We start from the raw sequence: 26,180 nt of genomic DNA on the forward strand, positions 1-26,180 counted from the left end.
CGATCCCCTGCAGTGTTAAAAATAGTAAAATTAATTTTTTTTTTAAATTCAATAAAAATTAAACATAATTTTTATATATACTTGAAGTTAGTGACCGTTTATTAATTATGTATTATTGAGTAAAATGCTTATCGGTCGTGTTTTAAAAAAAAAGTAAAAATTCACTTTTTTTATTTTAAAAAATTTTTTTATTAACAAAAGTGTCGACGTTTTTTTCTTTTCTGTTTTTTAGTCATAAAGATGGATCAGTACCGACCCGAAACGTCGATACTTTTGTTAATAAAAAAATTTTTTAAAATAAAAAAAGTGAATTTTTACTTTTTTTTAAACATGACCGATAAGCCTTTTACTCAACAATACATTATAATTTTTGTTATGATTTTTTTTGGAATATAATTTTTGAAAAGCAATTATATGGATTTCAACAATTTTTTTTATTTTATAAACAAACAAAATTTTTAATAAAAAAAACAATATAGTTAAAAAATGGTTTTAAAAAATTTTAGGAACGTAATTTTTGATAATGCTAAAACTTCACTGACCCCTATCATCATTAAAAAAAAGAAAAAGGAAAACAAGGAAATAAATTTGATTTTCCAAAAACTACCCACCGTGTCATCTATTTTTAAATGTAAACTAATTAAATGAAAAAAAAATATAGTCAAATCTAGAATCTAGATTTAATATATCGGCGTACGTCAAAGAAAGTAACTTAAACACAAGAACCTTCCAGTCCCATTCTGCCCAACAATCTAATTAAAAATAATTTTCAGAAGTCTTCTTTTAAAAAATTTTTCAAATTTTTTTATTCGAATGGGAACAAAACCAAAAATACAATGCGTGTTTTATAATGTTAAAGAATTATTTAATAACTTTTAATTACAGTTTTGAGAAACCAAAAACCTAGCGTTATATAACTATTAAACATATACTAAATATGCTCAGCTCGTCTCGTTTCCACGAATAAATAAAAAAAAAGCCCCCCGCCTGTAAAAAAATTGTAATTTTCAATAATGTGAATAGATGATTAATTAAAGGCTGTAATAAAATTAATAAAATTAGATGGTCAACAAAAATTATCGCGACTATGTCAATGAATGTGATACTAATAATCGTGGAAACGTGGATATTACAAAAAAAAAACCAGAGATAAACTAAGATACAGGTGATTTTTTTTTCATTAATAATGATCTTTATATCGTTTTCACTGCAAACCGTATCAAATAAAAAAAATATGTCGATAAAAAAGTACAGCGATGAACGCACAACTAAAAAAGAATGCACAGTCGAACATACAAAAGATTACTGGACTTTAAAAAAAAATAATATCACCTTGACATACTCCACTATGGAATGAGAAAAACGTCTATAATGAAACATTTAACGTATTGGACTTATTGTAAAAATGATGTTACGACTTAAGATAATTAATTTGAGTGCATTTGTTGTGTAAATTTTATTAGTGGAGTCATTCAAATACATGTTATGAAAAATAAATAATACTGTTTTACGAAAGATAACTTGGTTTTAATAATTTATTTCGAAAATTTGATATCATATTATTTACCATTACTTTCCAATTCTAGTTTTTGTAAGTCTCAAAAAAAAAAAATCCATATATTGGATACGCAATTTTGAATTTTAAAAATCTGACACCGGATTCGTAATCAGTGATCCCAAAAACCCCCGAGTCATGAATTTCAAGCCAATACGTTGAGTTTTTAAAAATCTGTCCACCATATTATATCCGCCATTTTGAATTTTTAAAATCTGACACCGAATTCGCGTAATCAGTGAACCCAATACCCCCGCATAATGAATTTCAAGACAATACGTTAAAATTTAAAAAAAATCTGTCCACCACATTGGATCCACCATTTTTAATTTTTTAAATTTGACAACAGATTCGTAATAATAATTTTTCGAAAGAATTCAATTATGTCAATAAATATCAAAATTATTCCAGAAAATTCAATTATTTTAAGGCATTTTAATAAAATTCTTTGCAAACTTCAATTGCAACTATTCAATTATTTTCATAGATAATAAAATTCATCGTAGGATTTCAATTATTTTTAATACAATTTTAATTAAATTTTTTTAAATAATTCAATTATTCTTTTAGATTTTAATAAAATTCTTCCCAAGAAAAAATTATTTACATAAAGAAATTCTTCGAAAAAATTAAATTATGTAGGTAAATAACAAAATTAATCCCAAAAATTCAATTATTTTGAGGTATTTTAATAAAATTTTGACAAAATTCAATTATTATTATAAATAACAATAAATTCATCACAAGAATTCAATTGTATTTTTAAAAGTAATAATTATTTTCTTGGAAATTCAATTATTTAAAAAAAATTCTAATAAAATCGTTTTTAAGAATTCAATTATTTTCAAAAATTACAAATTTTTTCACAGAAATTCAATTTATTTTAAACATTTTAATAAAATTTTTCGCAATAATTCAATTATTTTCATAAATAATAAAATTCTTCTCAAAAATTCAATTCTTTTCATAAATAACAATATTCATCACAAGAATTTAATTATTTTTAAAAGTAATAAATTTCTTCTTGGAAATTCAATATTATTTTAAAAAATTCTAATAAATTTTTATTAGAAAATTCTACAAGAATTTAATTAGTTAAATGCAAAAGTAAATAATTTATTGAATAATTGAATATTTCTGAAAATTCAATTCTTATAAAGAATTTTAATAACAAATTTTTAAATAATTGAATACTTTTGTCGAATTTTATTAAAACTTGCATGAACATTATCACTTTTTTCAAGGAATTCAATTATAATTGTATGAAAAGTAATTGAAACGCTGCGATGAGTTTTATGAGAATTTTCAAATTCATTCGTTTACAATTCAATTTTACAAAATTTCAATTATTCGGAAATTCTGCAATTAAATATTATATTGAAAAAATAAAAACTTGAAATAATTTGAATAAAAATCCTATTTTATTTTTAAAAAGAATTAATTCTACAGAATTTTTTGTCAAAAATATGAAAAAAAAGAATATTTTAAAGATTTAAGTTAGAAACTTTTTCAAAATTTAATTATTTCTAAAAATCCACGTTATAATGCTTTTACTATTTAATTGTAATCTAAAATTTTAACTGAAATTCATTTTTAAAACCATTTTTATTAGTAAATTCTACGATAAATTCTATTATTTAAATACAAAAATAAATAATTTATTAATTTCTTGTTTCTTGAAATTAAATTCTCATTAAAAATGTTATCAACAAAATTTTTAAATTATAAAATTGTTTGGACGAATTTTAATAAATTTTTTTAAGAATAATTACATTTTTCGAGGAATTCGATTAAAATTGCATTAAAAATAATTGAAATTCTGCAATGAGTTTTATTATTTATGAAAATAATATTGAATTCCTAAAAGAATTTCATTATTTATAAAAATAATTGAATCCCTGTAAAAATATTATTATTTATGAAAATAATTGAATTATTGCGAAGAAATTTATAAAAAAATTTGTTAATAATTGAATTCCTGTAAAAAATTTTATTATTTATGAAAATAATTGAATGTTTGCGTAAAATTTTATCGAAATTTTTTTTAACTATTAATAATGGAATTCTTTTGAAAAATTTTATTGAAATAGTAGATATTGAAAATCATTGAATTTTAGAAAAGTTTTGAAAATAATTTAAATTTTGACAAGAATTTGATTAAAATTTTGTAAAATAATTGAATATCAGAGAAGAATTTTATTATTTATAAAGAGAATTGAAATTTTGACGAGAATTTTTTAAAATTTTTGAACACAATTGAATTTAGTAACTATGTCACTAAGTTAGTTAGTAAGTTAATAACTAACTTACTAACTTACTATTCTTCCTGGAGAAGCTAAATTCGTTGAATTTTTACAAATCGTTGACTTTGGTGTTTTATTTAAAGTAAAATTTCATTCACAGTTAAAAATAACACCAAAATAGATTATTTAAATCTACTTTTACGACTCAATAATTTCAAATTATCCAACATAAATATAATTTATTGTAATAAAATAACTTACAAAATGATATTAAACATGTTGGTCTAATAAATACAATGATTATAAAATTTAGTTGATTTTGTACAATTTGATCCTAAAAGTGATTACTTTTAGATTAAGTACCCTTTTGTAAGCGAAGTGTTACATTATTATTAAGTTATTTTTTGGAAAGTTCAGTTTTAAAAAGATTATTTTAGAGGATGTCAAATGAAATTTTTTACAATATAAAAGAACTTAACCCTAGGCCTTAGAAGGTAATTTCGTTCCATTTAGTAGATAAAATGGTATAAAATCACTGTATTACTTTCACATTACATCGAATTGACGTGAATAAAAATAAAGCTTTCATACTATATATATACGACGTAGTATAAATACAATCAGCATAATACAAATATTTTAAACACTCGATTTTTTGTGTTTAAATTCTAATTATGAATCTTTTAATAAATTATTTTCAATAGCAAAGAAGCACAATATTTAATACAGATTAGTAAAGATCCTAATATTCGATTTCAGAAACATAAATTACAATTCTAATTTAAAAGTATAAAATACAATTTTCTTTTAGAAAAAATTTTATGAGATATGAATACAGTTTCCAATTATTTTACTACAAGTTTTCTATTTTTAAAAATCAGAAAAGATTTCTTTGATTACAAATTTTTGTAATGAATTTTTAATTAATACTATAAATCAATCTTTTAGTTCTTTTTATATATCAATATATTCTCTTGTAAATTTCATTGATTTTATTGATAATCTCAATAAACAATTTGTCTGTAATTATTTTCTACCTAAGTAAGTCACTTTTCAAATTTTAAAGGACTATTTCGTTAATAACTTTTTTTTTAAATGTTTCATTAGAAACAGGGGACCTCTTCATTTTCTAAGTACTCTATATCACATTCTCTTTCTGCACCTATATTCTTTCATTCTTGTCATTCTTCTTTGAGTTACTAATTATAGTACGAAACTGTAAGTCTCATTAGAACGATCATATCACAATGTTTCGTTTACATCATTAAGTATCATTAATCTCTTTATTCTTGCTAAAATTTTCCAATATCCGTGTAACAAACAGTAGCGCCTTCTCCTTTTCATGAGATTTAGTATTAAGTCCAGCTTTTTATTTATTTTTTTTTTTTGATTCAGTCCAGGAATTTCCTTTTCATTCCTCCGTTTATGCTACTCGAAGCAATTAATTTCTCTTTCAATCGTAGATAATTTTTTAGTCGTGATGCTGCATACTCCTGAATAAAAAAAATGTTTTCTCATTAGTTACAATACATTTTTTAGTAAGGCGAATTTTGAATAATAATTCTCCTATTTATTAAAGCCAAAGTTCACCAAAGTTTATTTACTATTACAGGGTTGCCGCACAAAAATTTAATTTTGTTTGTTTTTGATTATTTAATCAATTTTTATTAGAAAATCTTTCGAGAATTCAATTATATTTAAATACAAAAATAAATAATTTATTAAATTATTAAATAATTATTATTAATAAATAATAATAAATAATAATAAATAAAAATAATAATAAATAATTATTATTATTAAATGATTATTTAAAAATTGCCTTACAATGTCAATTGTTTATAAGGAGGGTCGTTTTGAAATGGAATGACCCATAATGAGTCATTCCATGCCAACTGAGCCACCTCTCTGCCCAGAACAAATTTCAAATAAATTCTACAGGTGAAAAATTTATAGTAAAAGAAAGGCTTTCGAATGCCGTGTGAATTTATTTGTTATTTCTTATTTCTTTAAAAAATTTTTTTTTTATTACCCAATATCCAAATGGAATATCAGATGTTTTGGCGTTGACAATTCCCCACAAACCCCAGAAAAGATGAGTAGCCAATGAGAAAACTTGAACTTCAGCCATTAATTTTTCCTCTTCAGCTTCGCCTTCTTTACCTATTTTCTTCAGGTAACACCTGATGAAATTCAGCTGTTGAAAAAGAGAACATTATTAAAATACGATATTAAAAAATTTTCAAACTATCAACTTTTTTTTAAAATTATTATATTTAAAATAAATTTCCAATTTTAATTGAACTTTAATTATAGTTTTTTTTTAACTTCAATTTAAGAAGACAAGTAGATGAGAAACATGGTGAAATTACAATTTTAGAAGTGAATGTTTCCCGACATTTGAATTTGAATTTTATATTAATTTAGAAAAAGGAATCTTATAATATTTTCTTCCTTTTTTTTATTCCTTCAATATAAATATATAATAAATATAAAAAATAAATTTTCATGAGAAAATATATCGTGAATTTGTCAAGATGAATAATATGAAATAAGAAATAATAGTTGAAAAAATATGAAAATGTTAAAAGGTAACGTCTCTAGTTAACACAAGAAATATGGCTTTTTACGTACTAATTAGTTGCATTTTTTATTTAAACAAATTTTTTCTGTAAATTTACACGAGTTTAAAACATTTCAGAAAACTGTTTGATAGAAAGTTTATAAAAATATTATTGTTGTAGTTGTATTTTTAAGTGTCGTCTTTTTCATTATAAAAATTTTTTTTTCATTTGTGTATTTTTAAAAAGAATTTATACAATAAAATATACATTTAATTAGTGAAGCAAAAATATTTGTGAATTTATTTTCATTTATTTTCATTTACTTTCCTGTATTAAGTAGGGATGGCCTCTTAAGGGGCCGTTCAAAAATCACTTTAAGTTATACTTCTTTTTATGATTCTTCGTATCATTTATGCTTTTTTATTTATGTAAATCGACCCAATTACTCAATAAAGTTTAGATGATTTTTGTCCAACCCCTGACTACAGTTTCTACTAATACTAATTTTGAGAAATGACAATCAATTAAATTTTGTGTAGTATACATAATTCTCAATTAATCGAGATATTGAAAAAGAAATTCTAAAAATCCAACTAAAGTTCTTTTAAAACGAAAAGATTTTTGTAAACTAAAAATCTATATTTCCAACTGTAATATACAAAATTAAATTTACAATGTAAGCCAACATGTTAAAATTTCATGAAATAGTTATTATCGTATCAAGGGCGCAAAATAGGTGATTGCGGCGATGGCGAGATGAAGGGACCGAGGGGACATTTTCGCGCCCGAGGCGAAGCCGAGGGTGCGAAAGTGTCCCCGAGGTCCCGAAATCTCGCCGAAGTCGTAATCACCTATTTTGCGCCCATGTTGCGAACATAATTTTTTGTCCTAACTGCATGAAAAGTATGGCATTGAGGGCACGAGCGAAGCGGGCGCAAAAGTCCAGCAAGCGGGCGTAAAAGTACTTTTGCGCCCGCTCGGGCTAGATGAAGCGGGCGCAAAAGTACTTTTGCGCCCGCTTGTGTGACGTCAGCGGGCGTAAAAGAACTTTTGCGCCCGCTTCCCCGACCCCGGGCGAGAATCAGTTACTTTGCGCCCACTTTAAGTGCCCGAAATGACATACTTTTCGTGCAGGTAGGACAAAAAAAATTTTTGTTTACTATTTTTGAAGTATAAAAGTTACTTTCAATCTTTTAAATATGATTGTATATTAAATATAAAATTACACCATAATAAAAAATTCTTAAATATTCGAATAATTGAGACAACAAAGACACAAAATAGAAAAGCCAATGATGACGAAAGCTTGAAATGAAATAAAAAAATTTTTGCTTTTTTGAAAAAAAAAATATTAAAATAAATATTGTATTTTAGAAAACAGCGAAATTAAATGTTTTCTAAACAGTAATAAAAATTAACTATAGAATTTCATGGGATATTAAGTCAGAATCTCACATTTAGAGATTAGATAGTACATCAGCTTGGCCATTTTTTTTTTTAAATTTCGACCGAAGCTGTTCTGTACTTTTGGCCATTAACAAGAGCATCGGATTGCAGTTTCGCATTGTTTGTCACGCGCCAAAAGGCATCAGCAGTTAATTGAATTTTGTGGATTAAAAATTGACTATTAGAGTGCGTGTTGAGGTACTCTATTTAATGTTGAAGAGGCGTAGATGCCGCTCTGGTCATCAGGCCATGCATGATGGATATGACATCGGATTCCTCAGGATCCAAAAGCACACCGGAAGTCGAGTTCCAGGACTCAGGCAGTTATCAATTGCCCCCCACAATTTGTCGAATGGTGGTCCTGTGAAACTAATACATACACACGCAACACACGCCAAGGTGTCCTATATACCCTACCCTCAAATATCCTCACAAACCTAACCTTTCGCTTCTTTTAGATATTTTTTAAACTTTCTTCAAATTTTAGTTGCCAATGGATATTTTATTTAAAGGAAAAAAAGTAGTCAAATTTTCTATGTGAAATATAGAATTCGGACTAGAAATTCTGGCAATTTTGATTTTTGATTCCAAAGTTGTTTGCACTATCCTTGCGCTGTATAGGCAAGAACAGAATGTAGGAAACAGAATTCAATAAGTAGTCCAAATTCTATAATATTATTTTGAGTATCGATCTTTAATGTAGAATTCTTTACGAATTGAAAAACTAAATGTTTACAGCGTCATTTAGGGTATTCGAAAAACAAAATTTGACAATTGTTTATTCGTGAATAATTCCGGAAAAATTCAAATCTCAAAATTATGACTAAAAATGTGAAAAATAAATTTTTATCGTTAAACTGAATTTTTAATACCCAACAAATAAACATGCAGTTTATTCGTTCATATTTTAAATGCAAATAAATTTTCTTGTTTAAATAAAAATATTTGTAGTAAAGTCTTTAAAAGATAATATTAAAAAACACTAGAAAATTAATAGTGAAGTAAATTTATGTTTTCGTAAACAGAATTCTACAATAGCGATCCATCCTCGAAAGAAATGATTCTTTAATAGACTCTCCAAGTAATATGATATTTGCAATGAATAGAGCAAACTACAAAATGAATGATATAAAACTTGATTACTATTTTAATTTGAAAAAAAGTATAAAAATCAAACTGAAATTTTGGGTTTGAAAATTATTTTAAATAGCTTCTTTTGAAAAAATAAATTCCTTAATTTAAAAAAAAAAATGTTGTAGAGATTGTAAATTGACTCTATAATACTGATCAAACAATGTTACAATAATTGGAAGAAGTATTTCTTACCGAGCCTTTTTTTTTACTATTCTCCCAACCCCCCCATTTGAGACTTACCTTTTGCTCTCTTGTGGGGGCGAATCCTCGTCTCTCGACAAAGAACGGAAGATTATCCTCTTTATAATCGTACTGCCATTCAGCAAAATGATTTGCAAGATCGAAACCTCTATAATTGTAGGAACAATACTCAAAATCAATGACAACTAGTTCTGGTTTAGAGGAATTTTGCCGTAGAAGAATGTTACCCTCCTGTAAGTCATTATGACAAAACACCACCGGATATTTTTGCAGAGAAACTAACGATCTGAAAATAAAAAAAAAAATTAAGGAAATGTTCGATTCGGGTTAAAAATAGAAACTAAAACTATACATAATAGAACTGAACATGAAATAAACATAATAGAAACGAGTTAATACTTACTTGTACCATTTGATTTCATGTTCAAGTTTAAGTGATTTGATGGCCTTAACATTGTCAAGTTGTTGGGAATCGATATCTTCGACGTTCTCCAGAATGTCAGTAGCTATGTTAAGCCACTTAGTCATTGTTTCCCAAATCCACGAGGGTTCTTTACTAATAGGGACATGCATTTTGTGGATCATTGCCAATTTTTCAACAATTAACTCGCTTAATATCGGGTCAGATAGTTCTTTAGTGAGAAGTGGACGGGCAGGGATGTATTCCTCAATTCTACCACCAGGGAAGATTCCATAAAGTTTTGGACCAAGTTGTCTTTCTGATAGTAGTGTGAATATTACTGATTCGGTTATGAGACCTTCCAATGCCCTTTCTCCATGGACTTGGCCAAATAGTCGTACCAATACTTGTCTGGGTTCACCACGAACTGGATTTGTGCCTTCTGGCAGTTGTACATTGTACAACCAGTTACTTAGTCCACCACTGTTGTAAAATAAAAGTAATTAATACTTTCGACAATGGAAATTAACAATATTATAAAAAGGTAAGAAATAAAATCATTTATTAATAGAGGTGCACGACTTTGGATCAAGTAATAATTATACGGTTATAAAGGATTCCCCTTTGCATGTAAAAATAACATGACATTGACAAATACATGAAGAAGCATTTCAATAATCAATTTTTTTTATTTTTGCTTTCAGATGATTTTAAATCTTTTTTTTAATGAATATTTATATTAACGTACCTTATACGTTTAACAACAATATTATCCGGGGTGACGTGTTTCCAAACTCCATGTAAATGTTCACGACAAATTCTCGCAGCTGTTGCTCTCATCTCGGGATTCTTATCTGACATCTAAAAAAAAATTATTTATTTTCTTATTGAAAATAAAATTAATATACGTTATTTTTACTCGTTTATAAAATGTCATGGTCACGTAATCCGCAAATTGCAAAACTTATATTAAAACCTTGCTTTATAAACTCTTTATATTTTTAGATAAACTTATAATTTCTGCATAGTGTAATATTTATAATAAGTAAACTTAATTTTCAAAATAATATTCCAAACATTTAAGTAACTAGTTTAATTAAATAAAAATAAAAAAATTAACGGTTTCTAAATAAATTTTAAATTGCTCCAAATTTCCAAATATTTCAACAAAATTAAAACAATTTAAGGAACTAAAAGTATATAAACTTATCTTTAAATAATTTAAAAAACTAATTTAGAAATAAACAAAATTAATCAGTAGCAAAATATAATATTTAAAAAAAAGGAAATTATTTCAATTTTAAATAATTTTGGGTCATGAAAAACCAGAATATTTTTGTATTAGAAAAAAAAATTCAACTCTCTTTGCATTTATGAATAATAGAGCAAATAAAGTTGTTAATAATTAATTAAACTGAATATATATACATTTTCGATTATTAATAATTTATTATCACAAACACAGCTAATAATTAATAAAATATCTACCAGGTTTTGCATAATGTCATTACATTGTTACAGATGACAGTACTATAATCAAAATTAATTTTTAATGTTTAAGACAAAAAAAACATTGATTGCTAAAAGTAGTAAAACATAAAAAAAAAAATGAATCACTAAAATTTCAATCGAAACAAAACACTAATTAAGTTTTAATTTTATATACACAACGCGTCATCCACTGATTATTTCTCAGAGATGATTATATCTCGATAAAAAGAAAATTAAACTTCATAATTACGGAAATAATTTTTTTCATTATAATTCGTGAATACCAACCCGATTGAGAACCTGAGTAAACTGACATTTAACACGAGGTGAACAATCAGGAGTTTGCGCAGCTCAAAAAGCCGATCAATATTCTTTCGTCACACGTGTAGCTATCAAAAGGAATCTGGTAAGAGTAAATACAATAGAAAATAATCTTTTTTTACACTATAATTTTATTACAAACATTATTAATTTATTATTTTCTAAGTTGACAGTAATTTACTATTAATAGTTAATACAATCATTTTACTACCTCAGTGTTTTGAAAAGAAAGACATTAGAGATAAACTTTTGTTTTTTTTGTTAACAGTTGTAAATTAATATTTTGTAAAATTTTTCATTTCTTAAACAGAAACTAACAAAACTTTAAAATTTAATACTTATAATATTTTTGTTATTATAGAAAAAATATGTCCTTAAGGGCATTTGAATCAATATGACGTTGAGGCAGTATTATTATACTAAGTACTTTAGACAGAGACCAACGCAAAATTCGTTTGCGAACGAGACGCATGAGATAGAAAAGGACACAAATTAATCTCTGTCCTTTTCTAACTCATACTTTGCCCCCCTTTGCGTTCGTGAACGCCGTTCGCGAAACAGTTGTGCGCATGTCCAAGCTTACGTCATAATTATGACGCACCGGGGTTCAAAATTACAATTTAGTGTTCATAATCACCTACAGCCTACAATTTTCGATGAAATTTGACTTTTCTTTTTTTTAAAATCTTCAGCGATAAATTCCTCATTTTCCTATTGAGCCGGAATTATGAATTTCATTTTGCAATATTTTTTATTTAAACAAGTAAGTTAAAAATTGAACCTACAATGTCAATATTTGTTGAATACTTTTGAAAAAAATTGAAAAATTAATCATTTATTTTCAAAATTGGGAAAAGTCCTTCTTCTGCATAATTACCAAATTCCAATTGTTGTTAACAATAGTTTTAAACAAATACCTATAATTAATAATCCAAGAAAAAGAAAAAAATTGCTTATTTTTGCTGCAATAATTTAAATAATAGTTTAAACAAAAGTTTGGATAGAAAAATAAATGTTAATAATAATTATTATTATAAATAAATAAACTTAATTAATTAGAAGATTTTTAACCCATTAAGTCCCATGAAAAAACTAGCCATTGCATTAAAATAGAAACAATTGGATTCATAGGCAAATTGAAAAGATACCTGTATTTTTTACTTTAATTTCCAATAATTGTTTAAACAAATTAATAAAAATTAAAAACATTATGAAAACTACGAACGCTAATGGATTTTATATGAAAAATTAAGAGAGTTTTTTATAGGTCATATTTTTTTCCGAATCTTTTTTTTGTTTATAAAATTGTTATAAACAAATTATGTTGGATAGAGGATGTTTCATCCCAAGTAGAAACAATTGAAAATTAAAAACAAAAAAACAGGTATATATTTTTTTTTTATTTGCCTATGAATCCAATTGTTAAATTTACTTAAATTCCATTTATTTATATGCTTGGGATGAATCACCTTATATCCAACATAATTTGTTTATTAAAATTTTTTTAAACAAAATAATATGTGGGGGGAAAATGACTCATACAAAACTTTTTTAATTTTTCATATATAGAATCGATTAGTGTTAACTGTTTTTAAACATTTTTTAATTTTTATTAATTTGTTTAAACAAATATTGTTAAACAATTGGAAAGAATTTTATTACTATTAAAAATAATTTAATTTCTGCAATCATTTGTAACTTCTTCAAAATTCAATTTTTTTAGTGTTTTTAACCAAAAATTCGTCTATAAATCCATTATTTTTAATTATTAATTAAATATATTTTGACAAATTTAACGAATTTCAGAAGATTTGGAATTAAATTTTTCAAAAATCTAAGTTCATTAAAATTTCTAATTGAATTCATTCAACATTGAAATTTTCTAAAATTTCAAATTGAAACCGTTTGAAGTTCATTTATATATGAAAATTGTAAATGCAACTCTTTTAAAATTGAATTAATTTTGAATGTATTTAAAAGTAAAATTATTCATTAAATAATTTATTTATTTTATGATACAATTGTTCAAGATCAAAGTTATTTAAAAAGAAATTTTTGTCAGAAATTTAAAAAATTTGAGGTTTTGTATTAAAATTTGGTATATCTATTAGCAAAAAGTTGTTAATAAAAAAGAAGAAATAATTAAAAAAATAAAAAATAAAAATTTTATTAAAAATATTAATATTTTTATTATTAAAGTTTAAACTTTAATAGAAACAAGAAATAATTAAGTATATTAGAAATAATACATAAGATATTATTAAAAAAAGAAAAAAATTTCTACGTTTAAAAAAAAGTGATACTATAGTAAAATAAGATGTAGTATTTTTTAATCGTAATCAAACCTATATTACCATTTCTCATTGAAGAAAATTAAATTATTCATTCATGGAGGTTAATGTTCGATGACCCATATCATAAGGTCAAAGCTTGTATTAAATGGGGTTGCTTTTTATTTCTAGTTACAATGTATTCAAATTTTATTTTTTAAATATTTTTTTTATTTTATTTTTATTTATTTATTTTAATTATTTATTTTATTTTTTTGTATTTTATTTCATTTTATTAATTTTAAAATATTTATGAACATAAGTTCAGAAATATTTCAAAATTAACTATTTTCTTTTCTTTAAAAAAATTTCTTTAACAAAAAATTAAATTTTAATACAATTTTTTATTTTTGAAAAATATTTTCTGCTTTTTTATTTTTTATAGACTCTTTAAAATTTTCAATAATTTTCTAGTTTTTTCAAATAAAATTTTTGTTTTCAAACAATTTCTTGTTTAATTATAATATTGTCTGGGAGATTTAATGATATTGACACCTTAACATAACTTTCCTTCTTGGAAAGATATCAAGACCAAGTTTTGGTAAATATGTTTACCTTATACTTCCTTTGTCTGAATTATTCTTATTTTTAGATCCCTGCATTAAAAGCGCATTTTACACTTTGGCTTTTAATCAAACGCACACGTAAATTCTATTTTTTGAATAAAGTGAATTAAATTCCAATAATTGGTGAATAAAATTAAGGGGATATTTTTTAAGAAACTGAAGAGATTTTTTTAACTTGTTACTTAATTTTCTCAAAGTGATTCTATAAATAAGATTATTAATAAAAATTAATAATTATTATTAAATAAATATTTAATCTTTTTCTGTTTCCCATTGTAATTAAGAGGTTAAAAAATTTATAAAAATTATAAAAATATATTTACTGTAATTTCTTCAAAATTATTTTCTACACTTTTCAAATAAAAATCTTCTTTCATTAACGAGAGTTCAATTATTTAAATACAAAAATAGATAATTTATTCAATAATTGAATGTTTTTTAAAATTTTAATTTTTACTGAGAATTGTATATTAACAACTTTTGAAAATATTTAATTTCTTTTAAGAATTTTAATTCAAATTTTAATAAAATTTATTATATTAAAGAATTTTCTAACAGTTTTTAAAAATAATTAAAAACTTTTTGAAGAATTTTATTAAAATTTGTTGAAAATAATTGATTTTCTGCGACGAATGAAATGTTATTTATGAAAATATTTTAAATTATTGCAACGAATTTTATTATTTTATTGAATAATTGAATATTTCTTAAAATTGAGTTCTTGCGTCAAGTTTTAATAAAATTTTTTAAAATGATTGCATTTTTTAAGGAATTTATTTAAAATTGTATTAAAAAATATGTGAAAATTTGCAATTAAAATAATTGAATTCCTAAATAAATTTTTATTATTTATGAAAATAATTGAATGTTTTCGTAGAATTGTATTAAAAATTTTTTTCAATAATTCCGGTTTTACTATAAAAAACAAATTTACTTTCAGTTCTTTCTTGACTAAAACCGTTATTATAGATAAGAATCATTTTTTATGGAATTTGAACCTTGATGATTTTACGTCTTAAAATTGACTTAATTTTAAGCTTAAGAATAAGCTACTTTTCAATCTTTTTAGTTTTATTTATTTATTTTTTATTTATTTTTTTTGTTTTCTTTATTTTTTTTTAGTTTTTTATTTTTTTTTAGTTATAAAAATTATTAAATTATTAGTATAAATTTTATGCTTCCTCTGTTATTAATCCTAATTTTACGAAGACATTTTTTATTTCTTAAAGAATGAAGCACTGTAATTCCCAATCGATTTATTATGCAATCTGCAATTCTTGGTTTCAGAAGAATTGACGATTGTTAGAATTTTTGAATAGGTATTAACATTATGAAATCATATATAAAAAATAGTTTTACAACATATTTAAAGTAAAGAAAAATTACAATAAGAAAAGTTAAATAAATAAATAATTATAAATAATAAAAAATAATTTAATAATAATAATAATAATAATAATAATAATAATAATAATAATAATAATAATAATTTAATAATAATAATAATAATTTAATAATTTAATAATAATAATAATAATTTAATAAATACAAAATATGTAGTATAAAAAAATTTTTATAAACAAAACAAAAGTTTGATGTCAATAAATAAATATTCCATTCTCAATAAAACTTTTATTTTTAATAAAAAAATCTTGTATTGAAATTTATTTTATTTGTTAAATATTTAATAAGAATTTTTTTTGCTTTTACAACATTAAATAAAAATATTTCTTCGATTCATCAAAAATATTTTTTATTTTTCCTATTTTAAAGGAATGGAATTAAATTCCATTGAAGATGATAATAATGAACACCCGTTATATAGAAAATCGTAAGGTCCTACTCATTCTGGGATCAACCCGTAAATCGTACGACAGGTATACACATACATCGAGTCTGGTGTTGAAGACACTTTTTTCCTTCCCCACTCCTAACGATAGTCTATCATTAAAATACGTAAGTTTCTATATTATTTACATTTTTTTTTCTCCATTTATGCTGTCATTCATAAAATTTATCATATTGTATTTTAATTTTTTTTTTTAAATTAAAAAAAAAATTTTTTAATTTAAAAAAAATTTTTATTTTTTTAAAAAATTTATTTTTTTTATATAATTTAACATAATATTTTAATATATATGATAAATTTATCGAATGCAAAAAACTTCTACTTGTTTATATTTTTGTTGGGTTAAAGAAAAAGTGAATTTGGAGAAACACAAAGTTGCTATTACATCATCAGAATTTCCATATTTAGATGTCAAGTTCAATCACTAAAAATAAGTTGGTACCGGTTGGGACGGTAGGAAAACACACAGTAGCGATTATTCTTTCTAAAATAAATAAAATTATTTGCGAAAAAAATATTGCAAAAATCCAAGGGAACAGTCGTTAAATAAATAATAATAAATCAAATAATGTGTATTAAAAAAAACTATATTAAAAATTCTTCAATATAATTTTTAAAAATATTCTATTAAATTCTAAACATAGTAAAGATGCAAAAAAAATATTTTTTAACGCATCACGTACCTTGAAACTTTCCATTTTAAATAATCGTCGAGACAATGACATACAAATTAATAATGAACACACTTCTTTTTTTAAAAAAATCACTGCACTTGTTACTTGAAGAAAATACACAATATTTCACATGCGGATAAAAATAGATCCTTTTTTTTAAAATAAAAAACAATTTTTTTAAACTATTCACTTCTGTAGTTTATTGTTGTATAAGAGTTCAGTGACCGGAAACTAGTTCTCATTAATAGAGAATTAACTAAATGTCCATGTGTTAATGATAAGAAAACTGATTTCTCACTGAATAACACGTTCAGATTATTCTTGTGACTGTAACAGAATGAAAGCCAGGGAAAGCATCGCAAGAGTTAAAGTTAGCTTGTTAGCTTGGTACGTGGTATCGGACCACGAAGAGGGGAGTCAGAGGGGCATCATTATTCGCATAACATTTTATGGTGGGGAAAATTTAAACTCCTTCGTAAATATGTCAAGACAGCGAACTTATATAGTTATTGGTTAGGATCCTTTTTGCAAAAATTCACAAATTTAAAAAATAAAGTTAATAAAAGGAAAATTTTCATAAATTAAATCAATTTTAATATTGTTTGAAAACTAAGTTTAGTTTTTAATTTATTGACGAATATTGAAATTTGATCTTCTTTCTACATTAAGCTTATTTTTTTAAAAAACAAACTAAAATTCTTCTCTAATTCAGTTATTTTTAATATTTTTTAAAAAAGTTCCTTAAAAATCCAATTATTTTAAAAAAAATTACCTAAAACAAAAATATTTCTTAAATACACTTGTTTACAAGACAATTTAATGAAATTTGAAAATTTTTCAATTAAATATTAAAAATATAACTAATTTCAAAATAATGTAAATAAATATGTTTAAAAAAACTAACTTATTCAAAATTTTTATAATTGGAGTCCAATCGACTTTTCCACATGGGTTCATAAAAGTTCACAAGGATTTACAGATTGTAAATATACGTTTTATCTTATCTTTTGAATACCTACCTCGGATTTAAGCTTTAAATTACATTAATTATAATTATTATTATTAAAATAAACTATTTGTCTAATCATCAACTTGCATTTCCAGATAATTTGTTGGTCTGATACATACGCACGATTTTATGAAATAATGTAAATAATGAAATTTTATAGAAACCATACAGTAAAAATTCAATTGTTAGTGCGGTTTTATTTTAATATAAATAATAACATTTTCACATTTTCTTCATGAAAACGGTATATTGATATTGTTATCTACAAAAAACGTCAATTCAGTCACCTGGCGGGGACAAAAGAAATATATTCTACAGTGCTAGAGTGGGGATAACGTAGTGCAGGTAGAGGTTTAAAACCGGTATAACTACACTTTATTTAAATAATAGCAATAAATAAGTGTCGATTATTAAAAAATATGATAAACAATATTGTAATTTTTAACTTTTCAAGTAAACAAATAAATACCATGCAGAAAATAAAACGCGTCAAAATGAAATGCGTCACAAAATAAATAAGGTGGATTTATCGTACCATCTTAAATCAATTAAATAAACACATCTGATAAAATTGCCTACAATTTATTTATACGTAGATAACGTTTTTTTTTCAAGATTTACGCAACAAAGTTGTCAACTAAGAATCTCAATACATTATCAAGTTTTCTTAAGTCTTGCAAAGAGAAGACTGAAGGAAAATATATTTTTTAGAATTTACGATAGAAGATATTGTTGAAAAAACTTCATATTTTACACATGTAAAATAAATTAACATATATTATAACTAACGGGCGTCTATTGGCATACTGTTCGCTCATTTTCGAATTGTAGATTTTCTTTATACTCACAGTAAATCAATTATTATTTTCAAAAATTTTTAACTACAATTTTACTTTATATCTATTATTTTTTAATAATTTTCGAAAAAGTTCTTTGGCAATTTTCAAATCCATTTCTTTACAATATTCAATTTCACGAAATTTCAATTATTCCTAAATTCTTTAATTAAATGCATATTAGAAAATAAAAACTTCAAATAATATAAAAGAAAATTCAATTAAATTTTTTGAAAAAAATTAATTTCAAAATTTAATTATTTCTAAAAATTCACGCTATATTGCTTTTAATATTCAATTATAATCTAAAATTCTAACTGAAATTCATTTTTATGAAATGAAAATCAATTTTTATTAGAAAATTCTACAAGAATTTAATTATTTAAATGAAAAAGTAAATAATTTATTGAATAATTGAATATTTCTGAAAATTCAATTCTCATAAAGAATTTTAGTAACAAATTTTTAAATAATTGAACTCTTTTGTCGAATTTTATTCGAAATTGCATGAACATAATTACTTTCTTCAAGGAATTCATTTATAATTGTATGAAAAATAATTAAAACGCTGTGATGGATTTTATGAGAATTTTCAAATTCATTCGTTTACAATTCAATTTTACAAAAATTTCAATTATTCGAAAATTCTGCAATTAAATATTCTATTGAAAAATAAAAACTTGAAATAATTTCAATAGAAATCCTATTAAACTTTTAAAAAGAATTAATTCATGGTTGCTACAGAGCCTGGAAATCCTGGAAAATCTGTAAATAGAATGGAATTTTAAAAAATTTCCGGAATTTCGGCTGCTTTTAAAGATTTTTAACAAAATTTTAATTAAAAATTATTATTCAATGATTTTTATAAATAATAACATTTTTACAAGGATTCAATTATTTTCATAAATTCATAATAAAACTCATCTCAGACTTTCAATTGTTTTTAATTTTTCATTCAATTTTAATGGAATTCCTCAAAAAATGTAATTATTCTTAAAAATTTTATTAAAATTCAGCAAAAAAATTCAATTATTTTAAAAAATTTTGCTACAATTTATTTATTACAATTTAAGTATTATTTTCAATATATTTTTAATTAAATTTCTTCAAAAAATTAAATTATTTTCATAAATAATGAAATTCTTTGTAACAATAAAATTTTTTAAAAATAATTTTCATAAAATTCTTCGTAGAAATTTAAGTAATTTCAAAAATTTGTCAAAATTCAATTATTTGCAATGTCTACTGTTTCAATAAAATTCCACAAAAGAATTCAATTATTTAAAAAGATATTTTAATAAAATTCGACTCAGAAATTCAATTATTTTCAAAAGTATTCTAATTCTTCGTAGGAATCCAATAATTATGTTCAAAAATTCACAAAATTTCAATTATCTATATAAAAAATAAAATTCCTCTCCGAAATTCAATTATTTTCAAAATAATAAAATTCATGGAAGAATTTCAATTATTTTTAATACAATTTTTATCAAATTTCACAACAAATCAAATTATTCTTAAAAATTTTGTAGATTCATTTTTAAATTCATTCGTTCACAATTCAATTTTACAAAATTTCGATTATTTGTAAATTCTGCAATTAAATATAATATTGAAAAATAAGAACTTGAAATAATTTCAATAGAAATCCTAATTAAACTTTGAAAAAAAATTAATTCTACAGAATTTTTTGTCAAAAATATGAAAAATTACAAATTTCAATGATTTTAGTTTGAAACTTTTTCAAAAATTTAATTATTTCTAAAAATCCACGTTATAATGCTTTTAATATTTAATTATAATCTAAAAATTTAACTGAAATTCATTTTTAAAACCATTTTTGTTAGTAAATTCTACGAGAATTCAATTATTTAAGTACAAAAACAAATAATTTATTAATTTCATGTTTCTTGAAATTAAATTCTCATGAAAAATGTTATCAACAAATTTTTTAAATCATTAAATTCTTTGGACGAATTTTAATAAAATTTTTAACAATAATGACATTTTTCGAGGAATTCGATTAAAATTGCATTAAAAATAATTGAAATTCTGCAATGAGTTTTATTATTTATGAAAATAATTGAATTTCTAAAAGAATTTTATTATTTATAAAAATAATTGAATCCCTGTAAAAATGTTATTATTTATTTATAAAAATAATTGAATTATTGCGAAGAAATTTATAAAAAAAATTTGTAAATAATTGAATTCCTGTAAAAAATTTTATTATTTATGAAAATAATTGAATGTTTGCGTAGAATTTTATTCAATTTTTTTTTAATAATGGAATTCTTTTGGAAAATTTTATTGAAATAGTAGATATTGAAAATCATTGAACTTTAGAAAACTTTTGAAAATAATTGAAATTTTGACAAGAATTTGATTAAAATTTTGTAAAATAATTGAATATCAGAGAAGAATTTTATTATTTATAAAAAGAATTGAAATTTTGACGAGAATTTTTAAAAATTTTGAACACAATTGAATTTAGTAACTATGTTTCTAAGTTAGTTAGTAAGTTAGTAACTAACTTACTATTCTCCCTGGAGAAGCTAAATTCGTTGAATTTAGTGTTTCATTTAAAGTAAAATTTAATTCATAGTTAAAAATAACACCAAAATAGATAATTTTAATCCTTTCTGGTGTTATTTTAACACTTTACGTTTTACTGTGACATTTATTTTTTAATATTTAAAGCAGTAAATACATAAGTGTGGCAAATAATTTTATATAAAATATTTTGAAGATATGTATATTATTTTGGAATGACTTTAATAATGTCTTTTGAACTCCCTAAAGTGTACTTTGTTATTAAATTCCTTGACTAGAAAAATGTATGCTTCAAAGGGTTTGAAATCCACAAAAGGAATTTTTTTTAATTGTCAATGAAGGTTAATTTAATTACAATCATAAAGCATAATTTAATTTCTTTTTTCCCGTTACAACAATTAAACGATGAGAATTTTTATCTAATTTTCAGAGAATATCACTTTTGACGAGTGAATTTATCCCAGTATCTATTTTCTTTTATACAATATACAAAATTACTAAGTACAAGAATTTTATTATATAATTATACTAATGACACAGTTTTAATAAACACTTCCGTTGAAACTATCATATTTCACTTCCTATTACTAAACACATATTCATTATGTTTTCTTTATTCCTCAAAAATATAAAAATATTTGTTTTATAAAATATGTTACAAATTAAAAATTACAAATTACATATATATTTATTAATAAATCTTACAAATTAAAATAACGCCGAAATCTGACGTTCTATATAAAAAAATTTCTATTTTGAATAAATTTAAAGGGAATATTCAACAATAGAATTAAACATTAATAATGCTAACTTTTATTTCGCATTTTGTGACTTCATTTATCTAAACATTAATTTTATTACTTAAACACATAATCGTCAACAGATATGAAAAATAGAATAAAATATTACGTGTTTTCTAAAAATTAAAATAAAACTGCTTTTAAAAAATAATATATAAAATTCATGTGATTCTATGCAGAAAAAATATTAATTAGATAATTACAAATATGGAACACACTAACATAAGCAATACTGAATTTAACTTTCATTTTTTTTCAATTTAATAACTGAGAACCTTGACATCATTTATAACAGACAAAAAAAGAGAATAGGAAATAAATAAAGTGAAACTCAGGTTTGTAACAATGTAATTATATTCACGGTAACAGACAATTTCCTATTTCTCATTGGCAAAGAGGATTCGAAAGGAGGAACCCTGAAACTACCCCCAGCAACTTGAGACTTCCTTCCAATTATTACTTTCAATGTGTCTTGGATTGATATTTAACGTCAAACTAATCTTTCGTCAATTTCAGTGTTTTACTGATCACTTTTTAATTCTAGACATAAAAGTGTTTGTAAAAATTGTGTGAGAGTAGTGCCGAAAATATTTAGTAAAAAAAAATTAAGATGATAAAACATCTGACTTTTGTGACATTTTTGCTATTTAGGTAAAAACGTGTATATTTTAATAATTGTTAAGATCTGCGGGTTTATGTTTTAAATTTCACATTTCAGTGATTATGATGAAGGTTAAATGTATTGTTGACCTATTTTTAGAATGAGGAAATAATTGAAATTTTTCCATTTTCTTTTAATGTGACATTAATGAATTGCGTTTTACAGTTTTTTTCTAATGATTCAGAAAATAAAAACAATGCTTCCATAAGGAAACAATGTTTGAACTCATTAAATAAAGAAGTAATAATTGTTTTTTGGATTCACTTTGTCGATTTGTTAAAAGCAATTAAAAAAGTCATTATCTTGTTTATATAATTTCAAACCGAAGACCTGTAAAAATTTTAAATACTTTCATGTAAACTAATAAAAATAGATTTAGTTATATTTTCAAGTTATGCATTTTCCATTAGTGAATAATTTAATAAAAATTCATGTTTATCAAGAAAAAGTCTTCTATTTTCTACACTAATAAAAAAATATAATTTTTTAAAATAACTTTTTAAAAATCTTATAAAATAAGTTAAAAAAATTTTTTTTTAATTTTTGTTTTTAATTTTTTTAAATTTTATAATACATAATACATGAATGAAATACTTGGAAGTTAGTTAATATCATGTTTAAATCGAAAATAAAATCGTTTAAAAAATGTGATAACAAATTAATTACCTACTTATAATGAATCATCATCCATGATGAATGATGATAAAAATTGCAATAATGTGTAAACAAAATAAATTACTATGTACAGAATGAAGTAAATTATCTCAAAAGTATTATCGCGATATTTTCTGCGATTATTCGTTAAAATCTCACAATTATTAAATATTAAATAGTGTGAAAATTTTTTTAAAAATACTGAATAATTATAGACTTTTTGATTTATACATTATTTTGAAAAGAATGAAAAGAATTAATACTTGTGTCGCTATCTATTGACTATAATCGGCACTTTTTAATTCAAACTTGTCAAGTGTTCTTTATCATCAGATTTCTTCAAGAGCAATTTATAAACTTTATAAATACTGATATCAAATGCATTATACATTTCAGTTGAAGATAATATGTAACATGTGATGCGATATTTACTTTAGTTTCTCTGAGCAGTTCAAACTCGTCAGTTTTATAAATTAGAAATAATTTTTAATAAATTTTTACTGTCAAAAAAGAAATTGAGATTATATTTTTTGAATATAAAAAGTGTAGGAATTAAATATTCTTATTTAAATATTTATGAAAATTACCTGTTTTTTGTATAATATTTTATTTATTGATATTTTTATTTGCAGTACACTGATGTCTTCAATGGGTCAGGAAATTGAAGTTCAGCCTTTTGGCATGATTAATGGAAAAGAGGTGAAGAAATTTACATTAAAAAATAACAATAACCAGGAGATTGACGTGATGAATTATGGAGCGACAATATTAAGTATCAGAACTCCTGATAAGAATAATCAACTTGCAGATATTGTTCTTGGTTATGATAATCTGGATGGTAATTATAAAACTAAAATTCTTTTCATTAAAAATTACAACTTACTGTATGAGTAACAGAAACTGGTTTTTATTTTGGAAAAGCATTTTTTTAAAAACACATTTTTTATAATCTTAGTGCACAAATAGCATCCTTCAATAATTCTAATGAATTTTTAATAATCTTATGAATATAAATTCAGGTTATTTGAACAGCGACAATCCTTATTTTGGAGCAACCGTAGGCAGAGTTGCAAATCGAATTGGTAATGCAAGTTTTATACTAGACGGTGTAAAATATAATTTAGCCAAGAATAGAGGAGAAAACACTCTTCATGGAGGATTTCGAGGCTGGAATTCAAAAATATGGGAAGCTGTCGTAAATAATGATTCTGTTGTAATGACTCTTTTAAGCGAAGATGGAGACGAAGGATTTCCTGGTGCTGTTATTGCTTCCGTAACTTTCAAATTCAATAATGATGGACAATTTAATGTTGAGATGAAGGCATTTACAACCAAAGCTACTCCCATTAATTTAACAAACCATAGCTACTTCAATCTTGCTGGACATGTAGGCTATTAAACATTTATTTCAGAAATATTATCCTAAAAGAATCTATTATTAAATATATTTATATTTTATATATATATATTTTAATAAAAATTTAATATGCTCAGGACACAAATGCCGATGAAATTTATAAACATCAAATTCAAATGAATGCAGATCGATGGACAGTAACGGACTCAGATAGTATTCCAACTGGAGAATTAAGGCCAGTTGACAATAGTGTTATGGATCTTCGAAATCCAACAGTTTTGGGTAAAGTTATCAATAAAGTCCCAGGAGGTGGTTACGATTATAATTTCTGTTTGCCAGACTCAGATACAACAAAAACAAAATTCGTTGCTAAAGTTGTACATCCAGAGTCTGGCAGATTTCTAGTTGTATATAGCGATCAGCTTGGAGTGCAATTTTACACGGCAAATTTTTTTCCTGAAAAAAATAAATCAGCTATTTTGGGAAAAGGAGAAAAACCATATTTTAAACACGGTGCATTCTGTTTGGAAACACAAAATTATCCGGATGCTATAAATCATGTAAGACAAAAATATTTTCTTCTCTAAATATTCATATATAATTTAATGTAATATTAATGATTATTTTTATTGCAGAATAACTTTCCAGATAGTGTTTTACGACCAAATAACGTGTACAACCATAATGTGATATATAAAATTGGTGTTCAGAAATAATCAAATAAATATTAAAATTTTTATTGCATTTATTACAGTTGTTATGTAATAGAACCAAGAAGACTACCTTTCAAGAATCCAGAAATATATACGTATAGCTATAATAATAGTTTAGAACCATCAATTGTTAATTTTCTATTTGTAAAAGACTTTTTAAATGAATGGAATTAAGAAAAGAAGAGGCTAGAAATAGGGCGCATGAGGGGCGCATGATTATTCCTCAAATTTCAATTTTTTTCGAAATTTCATTCAACATAATTTTTAATTTATCGATTTATTCTTTATCCTATTATTTAAATAGTCGAATTGTTTTTTAATATAATTTTTAATATGTCGAAAATTTTTTTGACATACATTTTGTTTTTCCGAATGACTATTTGTCATAATTATTAATCCTCCGAATTTGCCTTTTGACATAATTTTCAAACCTTCGAAATATTATATTACATAACTTTCATTTATCGAAATTTTATTTGTCATAATGCGTTCATTTACTCGAATTATCAAGTGACATAAAGCGCATTTACTCGAATTCTCATGTGACATAACCTTCAAATCTTCGAAATGTCATATTTAAGAAATTTCATTTATCGAAATTTTATTTGTCATATAATGTTCATTACTCGAATTATCAAGTGACATAAAACGCATTTACTCGAATTCTCATGAGACATAACCTTTAAATCTACGAAATGTCATATTTCAGAAATTTTCATTTATAGAAATTTTATTTGTCATAATTTTCATTTATTCGAATAAACATTTAACATAAAATTTATTTGTCCGAAATTCCATTTGACATAATTTTCAAGTTTCCAAT

The 26,180-nt window shown here is 23.3% G+C and overlaps 2 protein-coding genes across 7 annotated transcripts; one reads left to right on the forward strand and one right to left on the reverse strand.

Annotated features, from left to right (window-relative positions):
* Positions 1–4,318: 4,318 nt before the first annotated feature.
* LOC122502494 (choline/ethanolamine kinase) lies at positions 4,319–17,133 on the reverse strand. Of its 3 annotated transcripts, none has more exons than XM_043612589.1 (6): positions 16,784–17,133; positions 10,292–10,404; positions 9,547–10,026; positions 9,183–9,429; positions 5,831–5,995; positions 4,319–5,291 (listed from the first exon to the last, which is right to left on the reverse strand). In XM_043612589.1, the coding sequence occupies exons 1-6, from the start codon at positions 16,823–16,825 to the stop codon at positions 5,190–5,192; spliced, it is 1,149 nt and encodes a 382-aa protein (XP_043468524.1). In that variant the 5' UTR covers positions 16,826–17,133; the 3' UTR covers positions 4,319–5,189. The 3 variants fall into 3 exon arrangements, with proteins under 3 accessions (XP_043468524.1, XP_043468526.1, XP_043468525.1); XM_043612591.1 differs by lacking the exon at positions 16,784–17,133 and adding an exon at positions 11,323–11,341; XM_043612590.1 differs by lacking the exon at positions 16,784–17,133 and adding an exon at positions 11,032–11,227.
* LOC122502496 (galactose mutarotase) lies at positions 11,331–25,392 on the forward strand. 4 transcript variants are annotated; one of them, XM_043612595.1, is made up of 5 exons: positions 11,331–11,440; positions 23,920–24,125; positions 24,307–24,674; positions 24,782–25,204; positions 25,280–25,392. In XM_043612595.1, exons 2-5 carry the CDS (start codon positions 23,927–23,929, stop codon positions 25,358–25,360), a joined length of 1,071 nt encoding a protein of 356 aa, XP_043468530.1. In that variant the 5' UTR covers positions 11,331–11,440; positions 23,920–23,926; the 3' UTR covers positions 25,361–25,392. The 4 variants fall into 4 exon arrangements, with proteins under 4 accessions (XP_043468530.1, XP_043468529.1, XP_043468527.1 ...); XM_043612594.1 differs by lacking the exon at positions 11,331–11,440 and adding an exon at positions 16,057–16,207; XM_043612592.1 differs by lacking the exon at positions 11,331–11,440 and adding an exon at positions 22,473–22,623.
* The last annotated feature ends 788 nt before the right edge of the window (positions 25,393–26,180 follow it).

The sequence above is a fragment of the Leptopilina heterotoma genome, unplaced genomic scaffold (genome assembly GCF_015476425.1).
Source record: "Leptopilina heterotoma isolate Lh14 unplaced genomic scaffold, ASM1547642v1 Lhet_232, whole genome shotgun sequence".
Taxonomy (NCBI): Eukaryota; Metazoa; Arthropoda; class Insecta; order Hymenoptera; family Figitidae; genus Leptopilina; species Leptopilina heterotoma.

What these genes read in the sequence shown, in the direction of transcription:
- LOC122502496 (XM_043612592.1), top strand. Translation starts at nt 22,583, where the DNA reads ATGATAAAACATCTGACTTTTGTGACATTTTTGCTATTTAG. An exon ending in GTGACATTTTTGCTATTTAG is followed by an intron (nt 22,624 to 23,919) that starts GTAAAAACGTGT and finishes TTTTATTTGCAG; the next exon opens with TACACTGATGTCTTCAATGG. An exon ending in ATCCGGATGCTATAAATCAT is followed by an intron (nt 25,205 to 25,279) that starts GTAAGACAAAAA and finishes TTTTTATTGCAG; the next exon opens with AATAACTTTCCAGATAGTGT.
- LOC122502494 (XM_043612589.1), bottom strand. Translation starts at nt 16,825, where the DNA reads ATGTCATTGTCTCGACGATTATTTAAAATGGAAAGTTTCAAG. An exon ending in TTAAAATGGAAAGTTTCAAG is followed by an intron (nt 10,405 to 16,783) that starts GTACGTGATGCG and finishes ATTTTTTTTTAG; the next exon opens with ATGTCAGATAAGAATCCCGA. An exon ending in CCCCCACAAGAGAGCAAAAG is followed by an intron (nt 5,996 to 9,182) that starts GTAAGTCTCAAA and finishes CTTTTTCAACAG; the next exon opens with CTGAATTTCATCAGGTGTTA.